A 10,362-nucleotide genomic window follows, 5' to 3' on the forward strand; every position below is an offset into this window, starting at 1 on the left:
AGCCTTGTTCATCAGATGAGGCGATTCTGCCAGGGTTGTCTGAGTCAAAATTACCCTCAGGCAGTAGGCTCAGTGGCGGTGGTGTTTTCTGTTTTCTTTTGTTACTCTTCCTTGTGAATTAGGTGAGTGTTTTCAGAGCAGATAATCATTTTTGCATTCAAGTTTGTCAGACCCCACTAACACTTGCCCTGTTTCCATCTGCCTCTTCTTAGATGCTGTCTTCCCCTCCACCCACGTGAGCACCTGTCCCCCTAACCCACAACTGCCCTTTCCCTCCCATTCTCTCCCAGCTATGGTTGGTTTGTTATCGATAACATTCTTGATCTTCCTCCCCACAACTACCATGATCCGAATTCTACCTTGCAGTACTGGATAGGGCAGAAGTTGTACACTGGTGCATATGGGAACTGGAGGCACAGGGAACCCAGGGTGGATGATCCCTTCAGGAACAGGGGTGTGATGGGGCGATACTGGGAGAGTGGAGGGCGAGTGGGTTGGAAAGGGGGAACTGATTACAAGGATCCACATGTGACCTCCTCCCTGGGAGATGGACGGCAGAGAAGGAGGGGAAGGGAGACTCCGGATAGGGCAAGATATGACAAAATAACAATCTGTGGATTATCAAGGGCTCATGAGGGAGGGGGGAGTAGGGAGGGAGGGGAAAAAAAGAGTACCTGATGCAGAGGGCTTAAGTGGAGGGCAAATGCTTTGAGAGTGATTAGGGCAAAGAATGTGCGGATGTGCTTTATACAATTGATGTATGTATATGTGTGGATTGAGATAAGAGTTGTATGAGCCCCTAATAAAATGTTTAAAAAATAAAATAAAGTAAATTCAGGAACAGATAGAAGTAACCTAATGGAGGAAAACAAAGGGATTCTAGTTTTAAATTAGAAGAAGCAAGTTACTTATTTGAGCAATATGAAGGGCTTAGACAAGGAAATAGAAATATTTCATCTGTGTTTTATTCCCAAAGCTAAACATCTTTCTCTCTTCTCCTGTAGGAATTGTAGTGACCAAAACATCACCAGTTTCCACAGGTACGTCACACAGTCTATGACCGGGGGGCTGTTTCTCTGCATTATTTGGAACTCCAAAATTTTCCTGAGATTTGCCATTTACTTCAGGCATCTTGAATCTTACCTAAGGGGAGAGAGTAACTAGAGACCTGGGTCTTAACTACGCTGGTACATCATTTCTGCTGAATGTGCTTTTGCTTAGGTCACTCGGCCTCCATTGTCCTGGGCATCCTGGGAGTCATTCTCTTGGCCCTCCTCATTGCGTTCCTCTTGTGGAAGCAGAAGCAAAGACTGCAACAGCGACTTACAGGTCTGAGCCAAGTTGTGTTTCATGTAGCGTCTGGTGGCTGGTATGAATGAACCAGCTGCTTTGCAAGCGGCACGTGTGGCATTCTGCTTCCGTAGAGATTCGCAGCCTCGGGAACCCACGGGCGGTTGCACGCTGAACAGGAATTGACTCCAAGTAGGAACCCACTCACCATGGCAACGAGTGTGGTTACATGTTTGTTTCAACGTTCTCACACAGTATCATCATGTCATCGGGCAAAGCACAACCTCAAGAGCCGTGGTTCTCTATCTGTGGGTCGTGACCCCTTTGGGGTTAAAATGGCCCTTTCACAGGGGTCCCCGATTCACAACAGTAGCAAAACGACAATAATGAAGTAGCAATGAACATAATGTCGTGGTTGGGGGGTGGGGTCACCACAGCATGGGGAACCGTATGAAAGGGCCGTGGCATGAGGAAGGTTGAGAGCCACTGCGCTAGAGGGTCAGTCAAGGCGACAAAAGCCCTCCAGGAGATGAACTGTCACAATGGCCCCAACAATGGACTGGAACACACCCCTGGCACAGGTCCAGGCAAGCGTTCCTTCTGCTCTACAGAAGGTTGCCAGGACTCAGCCGCCTCCATAGCAACTAACAGCGACAGCATGCTGCAGCGCCAGGATGAAGTCCTTAGGATAACACACACACACACACACACACACACTGCAGATTCAAGTAAAAACTGCCCAGAGCGAACGGGCCTAGCAGAGAAACGAGCAATTTCTAAGCGCAGAGGAGACATGATTTCAAAAGAGAGCAGGCCTCTGGGCATATTCATGATTCCTGGACTTGAAGTGTGCATGTAGTTGAGTCACTGTGGGACAGACGGAGCCTAATGAATATACGCTATGTAACTGCCCGAACGTTTTATGGGTGTATTGTACAATCGTTATTACTGATTTTGCTGTTCTGTCGAGCAGGATGGTAGGCTTCGAAGATACATATGTAGATAAGATTTTTTTTTTTTTGTCTTCGTGGGGCTTCAAGTTTAGAGGAAACAGAATACAAGAGCGAATGACAAAGTAGTCCAAGAAGAGTGACTGCGGGGAAAGGAGTATAATAAGAAGCTACAGGAGGCTGTTCTGACGAATTTGAAGAGAGAGTCCAAAGGTTTGGGCCAAGGGCTTCTAGGGAGAGAGGAAACCATGCTCAAGGATAGGGAAGCACAGAGGATGGCATCCATTGATTTGTTTCCGTTTCTTCGAGGGCAGTCATAACGGATGAGTGTACGGAGAAAAGCTACTGATGAGACTGGAAAAGAGAAAAGACCTAACTATATTTCATGGCAGAAGATGGATAGTTAGCGTGTTATGTAAGGGAGAGGTACCGTCAAGGTGCTATTTAGGAAGATCTCATTGGTCACGGGATGGAGGAGGGGTTGAAGAAGGACATTACTGATAAGCAGAGTAAACAGTCCACTGTTTTAAACCTCTCTCAAATGATTGGAGAGGATGGGTTTTTTGAAAAATCTTACCAAAGTGCCAGTGAACTAGAGAAGACTGCTGGATACCTTCAACAGAGAAGATGTACTCACATGTCTATTCGATTAGGGGTGTGTCATTGTTAGGGCAAGGTTTTGTTTTGTTTCTGTAGTGGAACGGGATGGAAACAAGCCAACAGCATAACCACAGAACTGATATTTTTACACCGCTTGTAAAAAGCACACGGAAGTGATGGAAAGTTGAATTGTGATATGCTGATCCCTAACGAGAGTCTTTTTTTACCAGTGTCATCCAGAGGAGAGAATTCTGTCCACCAAATTCAATACCGGGAGATGAATTCTTCCCTGAAGGAAGATGATCTGGATCTGATGAATTCCTCAGGTCTGTGTGGTTCGGGGGCGGCTCTAGTCCAGTAGATGGAACTGAGACTGAGACACTTTGTAAGAGGAGGGTTGTGACACATACCAGCTCTCCCAAAGGCAAGTTTGCCGCTGACAGTCCTTCTTAGGGAGCATCAGAATTGGAATCATGGTGAAGACTCTGTATTTCTGTCAGAACAAAGAACTAGGTAGCAGAAGATTATGGGTTGGACTTCATTTTATTAAAACAGCAATTAATCTTCTGGAAAGCTATCTTCAGTGTTATTTTTCACAATCTCTTTTATTCTGATTTCCTGCCACTCTCCTTTCTCTGACTTGATATGTACCATCTTGTCCCTAAGTGTCTGAAAGCATAAAACGTTTACACGTTTTTCTAAAGCCAACATGATCCTTACTTCCGGTGCATCATGCCTCTGTCTACTGGTGAGGGAGAAAATTCTCTACTGTCCTAACCTCATGAAAGCTTGATGCCTTCTCAGGGTGACTTACCTCTGAGTGGTGCCTGCCCCACATTTTCAACCCAAGCAGTTCAGTATTTGTTGCTCCTGTATCAGGGACACATATTGAAAGGAAGGGAAAGACAAGATACCTCTTAAATCACACTGGCCTTCCTAATTGTGAATAACATTTCTAAATATTCAGTTTCTGGGGCACTGTGAGGGGAGATCTGGTCTATTTTCTAATAAATATATTCTTGCTTTCAGAGAAATCCCTATGATTCAGATGATTTTAATTCCATTGAACTAATGTCTGTGTCTAAATCTCTTCCCATGTCTGAAATGAAAAAGGTTACCATTCTGAAGCATAATAAGAAGGAAATGCGAATTGGTATCCCAGTGAGGTGAGCAATAAAGTTTATTCATTATCATTGTTCAATACAGATGTGTTCCTGAGAACTTCTTTGATCTTAATCAGTATTTTGCCTGAAGTTCTCGGTCATGGTGGTGGCATGATGCCTTTCAGTTAGGAGTAGATGAGAAGAAGTGAGGAATTGACTTTGAGTGTTATGCCAAAGGATAATAAGGAAACTTTTTATCAGAAAAGCAGAGAATAAATTCAGATATTGAAATAAAAGAGGCAGTTTTCCAAGAATCATTACTGGGACAAAGGTAGTTAATAGTGAAAAAAAATGGTAGTTAATAGTGTTCTCACTATCTACTTCCATCAACTCTTACTTTGACTACTGATTATCATGTCACTCCATATAGGCTGCTAGCAAAATATGAAAAATCATAGCTCCAAACATCAATTTAAGGCTCATATTCAAAAACATTCTCATGTATATACATAAAAATGCTTCATTAAATGAACTGAAAATAAAGTTTTAACTTGAGGGACAAAAAATACCTATATAGTGTCATGAACATTCATTGAATAATAATGTTTTAAGATTTTACTAATAAGACAGTAATAAACTACAAATGTTCATTTATCCAGTAACTTAGAGATGATGGGTATAAAATTAAATTGATATGCAAAAATGACACAAAATTATATAAATATCTGATTAAACTAGGACATTACTATAGAAAAGACTTTATATTAGGAAAGCAAATTCAAGAGAATAAATTGTGGAATAAGTACAGGTAAATCAAATTAATAATTATATATATAGTAATTAAAAATTATACTTGGTTTTATTAAGGTGAATAAATACCCTTCATTTTTCACAATGGGAAAGAAATGAATCTATTTTTTAGAACAAAATAAGATAATTTTTGAAAACTCCTGTTTATTTAAAACATGCATGCAGTCTATTTCACCAATAATTCACTTTGAAACTGTCTAGAGAAATGTATTAGAAATGTGTTACAAACATTTGACCAAAAGAAAATTTGCTTCCAAATGTACACATAATTTGGGAGCATTATTGGAAAGAAAGAATGTATATGTGCATATATGTATGTGTGAGTAAATGTTCCTGAACTGAATCTTTATATGACTATATGAGGATAAATTTTAAAAGTATTGCTAATAGGATTTCCAGTTCATACATGCATAGATTGAGTCCCAACAAAGCATGTTTAAACATGTCTCTGAAATCAGCAGATGGTTTGCAGACAAGCTACCTCAGTGGTTACGAGTTGAGCTGTGAGCCACAGGGCCGGCAGTTTGAAACCGCCTGCATCCCCGCAGGAGAAAGATGGGCTTTCCACTCCAGTAAACAGTTACAGTCTGGGAAACCACAGGGTCACTAGGAGTCAGCATGGACTGGATAGCAGAGAATTAGTCTCTCCAACGTGCTTCCAAAAAGAAAGAAAGAACTTTTTGTGACATGGAAAACAATGATTTTGAGGTAAAGGCTACTTAATCAAGCTTTTACAAAACTCAAGTGGACATCTTTCCAAAGCCTGAAAGCTTTGCAACATGTTTACCAGATGCGGCCCCACGTAAAACTGTCCATGCATCAGGCGTGTTAAGAAAGAATCATGAAGATGTCACATGTAAGTCAAGAAAAGGGAAGACTACCATCCTCAACGTGAGGAAATCGTGGCTGACGTTATGAAACCTGTGGAAATGGCTGTAAACTTTACCATAGCTACGGAAGTTGGAATCTCACAGGGTTCAGCATTTTCCATTTTAAGCAAACATCTTGGCCTCAACAAGCTTTTTAAATTTTTTTTGCCTTAATTGCTACTGAAAGCGTTGTGCGAAAATCAGCTAATTAAAAGAGCTGATCTTTCCTTCAGTAGTTTAGGCAAGATCGAAACTGCGTAAGAGGAATTTTTTTTAGATCAATTTACTGGGGGTTCTTAAAACTCAAGGGATAAGTCAGTGGTAGTATTGGGCTAGTTTGCACTGATCCAGTAGAACTGATACCTAATTTTCTTATTGAGTTCGGTGAATTGGTTGTTAAAATGGTGCTTTAATCAGGGCTTTCTGAAAGATGGACAACTGGGGAGCCAACTAAAGTGGAAATCACTCATTTCCATTCCCGACTTAAAAAACAACAACAAACCTTCATCTGTGTAACAGTGTAGGCTAAGCACCTGTTAACGTTCACTCCGTCCATAGGTATAAAGTATTAGATGCAACTCTCCTTGGCATATTTATCTATTCATTTCATAAAACTCATTATACCTTTAATCAAATACGACATCTTAATCACTTGCATTTGTTACTCCAGTAAAAAACAAACAAACAAACAAACAACAAAAAACCCCTATAACATAAAGAGAAAACGAGCCAATCAACCAGAGGGTGACACGCTATTTCTTTAACTGGTTGAACATTAAGCAGCTATTTCTGGTAAAATGACTGCCTATTCCTTCTATCTGCTTCTTCTTCCCCCTGTTTCTTCTTCCTTTGAGTCATGCCCCACCAGCAAATGGCAGTGCCTTCACACCGGAGGAGCGCATCTTCTGACATGATATCAGACCATGCTCCACTGTTATTCCCCCGCAGTGGCTAGTCCTTCAGAAATGTTCAACGCATGGCTTCTTTCTAGTTTGTTCTTAGGTTGGAAGCTCCACCGCAATCTGGTCACCATTACTGACCCTGCTGGTATTTGAAACACCGGTGACTTAACCTCCGGCATGACAGCAACAGGCAAGCCACCACAGCATGACACACAGCGAGGAGGAGCGTTAGAGAACTAGAACTCCTGTCTTCAGAAGCACATAGGCTCAAACGGATGCTGTGTCTCGAAACAACCGCCTCACATTTTGATAGTTTTGTTTAGTGAAGGTTTTTAGGATTTTGTAGCAGATATTCAGAACACATAGAAACATTGTATAAACATAAACCTTGCTTACTTCTTAATTACATGTAAATTTTAAGCAATCACAATGGAGCTAAGTAGAAGATGGGTTGACATTTTAAAGAGATTTTGTAGATGACTCTATCAAACAGATGAGACTTTTATCTGCACACCGTGGAAAAGATGTACGAAATATTACAGTAATACAGAAAAGGAAGTAGCTATGTGTGCCTAAGAAAGTTGGAGGAAATTGTGAAGATGTGATGCTCAAGTTAAACATTAAAAATGAATGAAAAATAATTCCATGTAAAGGGCATAGCATATTCAGAATAGTACTACTCATGATCCTGATTAACAGAGAAAAGATTGAAGTCATTAAGGATTTCATTTTATTTGGTACCATAATCAATGCGCGTGGAAGTAGCTGTCAAGAAACCAAATGATGCCGTGCATTGGGTCAGTCTGCTGCACAAGACCTCTTTAAAGTGTTAAAGAGCAAGATGCCATTTTTGAGGACTAAGATGCACCTGACACAACCCATGGTCTTTTTGGTTGCCTCTTACACCTGTGGTAGCTGGACAGTGGATAAGGAAGACCACAGAGGTGATATATTTGAATGGTGGTATTGGTGAAGACTACTGAATATACAATAACCTATTCCACACAGAGGTATGTCAGAAGAAAGGCCTGGTGATCTACTGAAAGATTCAAATCCACCCCCAAATAGATGCCTGCCCATGGCAGCTCCATATCGGGGCTCCAAGACTGCAAATACTTAAGGAAGCAGCAGAGAGAGCCTTATCTTTCCCCAGCTGAGCGGCTGGTGAGCTTTGACCCTGGAGTTTGAGGTTATCCCAACTCCTATCAGAGCGCCACCAAGGCTCCTTTGCTGAAAGATCACAGGCATTTAAAAAACCATAGACCCAGCCCTACTCTGAAACGCATGCGGTCACCATGGATGCTAACTGTTCCTTTGGGGCGTTTGCATTGTTTTGGTAGTAGATGAACATGAGAAGCTAAACGAGAGAAGAAACGTAGGAAGAAACGCAATCACTGCTCTGAGGTCAGCTGGTGGGACCACCTGAGTGCAGGAGGGACTCCCTTCAACACCCAACCTTCAACTACCCAAATGAGGAAATGAAATGGCAGTTTAATCTTCACCAGGCCTGGACGTAGCCCACAGGAAGACCACACACAGAGCTCATCCAGGTGCCCGTGGAAGGGAGAATCCAACAGAGTAAACAGACCCGTGACCAGACTTTCTAGGGGCCCAGGGTAGCAGACACTTTACTTAGAGGGGAGCAACTACAGGCTCATTGGAAGCAGGCAGTGGGAAACAGTGGGGTCTGGAGTGAAAGTTAGTAGAGAGAGAAAAGTAAGGTGTATCATAACTGACTTCACTATTTTGACCATAAGCTTTCATAATCTCAAACGTAGGAATGTTATTCCACAGGCATGAATGATGACACTAGTTTGTTTGTTTGTTTGTTTGTTTGTTTTCCTTAAATAGTAATTCCTACTGATCCACTGCTTCAAGACCATGTGGGAATGCTCTTTAAAAAAGACATGTCCGGGTCCTAGTGTAATGTGAAAAATCACATTTTTCTTTAAAATACATGTGAGGTTCACTCTGTGCCTTTATGTGTATGTGTATATGTATGTGTGTGCTATAAAGTAATGAACTTGTCCATGAGTATATGTGTGAAGAAAAAAATAACATGTTTCTCCTTGTGGCTTTAGTTCAGCCTTTTAGAGCCCTTCATGAAGAGCGGGATTTTGAATGGAGCAGGAATCCCTCACTGAAGATCACTGGTGTGTTTCCAGGGACCTCTTGGTCTCCTAGCACGCCAGAGACTGCTGCTGGATTTAGGAAAATTGAATTGGTGACTGTGACTCCTTAATGTTGTATATAAGTCTTTGAAGAGGATTAAATAAAAATAATATTGCTGGTTTGTTATGCCTTAACAGATTGATCTTGATTTTATGAATTTCTAAACGGGCATCTTTAAAGTTTCATCAGATTAAGGGAATGTCTTTTCATTTGTATAAAATGTGCATTTTTAAATCATTTTTTTTGTTATCAAGTTGAATGAGTTCTTTCTTTTTTAGAGGGATAGCAGGAGATTGTGGAGGATTCTATTAATAGTACATGATGAGCTCTACAAGATTGGTGGGTTCATTTTTGGGTGGTTGCACAGTAATACCTGTTCAGGATGCAAATATGCCATGGTCCGACCCCTCATTTCTCAAGACAGCATAACTGAAGTGGAATTGAATACATCAATTATGTCTTTTCTACATAAAGGCAACTACTCCATTGAGAGTTCATAGTTTGACCCCCCCAAAATTAGCCAGTGTTCCATTTCCCTGAAGAGGAAGCAGCACCTAAAATGACTTAAAGTCATTCAGTACTGAGCACCTATTAGCGTCAACTAACTCATAAAATATTCCGTGTCTTCCCTGCAGATTTATTCTTAATTCCTTCTCAGTATCCTGGGATTGCGTATGCTATTCTTTGATACGCCAACGATCTCATGGGAATAACCTGCAGTATCACTTCCCATTTCTTTTGCATCTCATCTCTTTCAGACATGTGTCTGCCATAAATTAAAGTATTTATTTGCTTGCTCACTTATTCAGTAAAATTTGTTTAGCACTTGTATTTTGTCAGCTATTGCATTAGCCACTTGGGTACAAGTAGGCAAGAAATAATTCCCTAATTAAAAGAGATCATAATATGCTCAAAGAAGCAGAACTATACATTATAAGTTTTAAGTAGTACATATATTATTATTCAAAATTTTCAGAATGAATATAGTCCAGGGCATTATGAAACCATGGGGGAAGTTTATTTGATCCAGTTGGGCATGGGAGCTGATGGATTCCAGAGAAACATTCCTCTAGGAAAACGTTGAGAGCAGCCCTGGTGGTGTAGTGGTTACGAGTTGGGCTGCGATCAGCATGACCTGCAGTTTGAAACCACCAGCAGCTCTTCAGGAAAAAGATGGGGCTTTCTACTCCCATAAAGAGTTACAGTCTCAGAAACTCAAAGGGGGGCACCAGGAGTCAGCATTAACTCGATGGCAGTGAGTACGTAGCAGGTAAATAGGAACCTGTTGATGTTAACCAGTCTAACCTTCAGTAGTTCACGTGTTGTACTGGGCCATTTATTGAGCTGCTGACTGCAACACCAGCAGTTCAAACTCACCCATATCTGGGTGGGGAAACAAGGCTTTCTGCTCAAGGTTAAATTGACAGCCTTAGAAACTCAATGGGACAGTTCTACTCTTTCCTACAGGTTCTCTATGAGTCAGAATTGTCTCAGTGGTAGAGAATTTTGAGTTTCTTGTATTTTGTTTATTGTCTTACTTTATAATCAACACTTAAATGTACTTACTGGAGCTGAGAATTTGAGGCACTAGGGAGAAATTCAATCACATGAGGAATTCAATGCATGTGTTGGGAATTGAGGATCAGCACTAAAATTATACTGTTGG

At 41.1% G+C, this 10,362-nt stretch overlaps 1 protein-coding gene across 1 annotated transcript in view; it reads left to right on the forward strand.

Moving 5' to 3' along the window:
• LOC142450321 (scavenger receptor cysteine-rich type 1 protein M130-like) overlaps nt 1-8,784 on the forward strand; it is a 45,264-nt gene extending 36,480 nt beyond the window's left edge. The window contains exons 13-17 of the mRNA XM_075552098.1: nt 1,005-1,040; nt 1,222-1,329; nt 3,071-3,166; nt 3,954-4,006; nt 8,606-8,784. Coding sequence (XP_075408213.1) covers nt 1,005-1,040; nt 1,222-1,329; nt 3,071-3,166; nt 3,954-3,973 — 260 coding nt within the window. The 3' untranslated portion in view covers nt 3,974-4,006; nt 8,606-8,784. The remainder of the gene's footprint in view (nt 1-1,004; nt 1,041-1,221; nt 1,330-3,070; nt 3,167-3,953; nt 4,007-8,605) is intronic.
• Nucleotides 8,785-10,362: the final 1,578 nt, after the last annotated feature.

The sequence above is a fragment of the Tenrec ecaudatus genome, chromosome 6 (genome assembly GCF_050624435.1).
Source record: "Tenrec ecaudatus isolate mTenEca1 chromosome 6, mTenEca1.hap1, whole genome shotgun sequence".
Taxonomy (NCBI): Eukaryota; Metazoa; Chordata; class Mammalia; order Afrosoricida; family Tenrecidae; genus Tenrec; species Tenrec ecaudatus.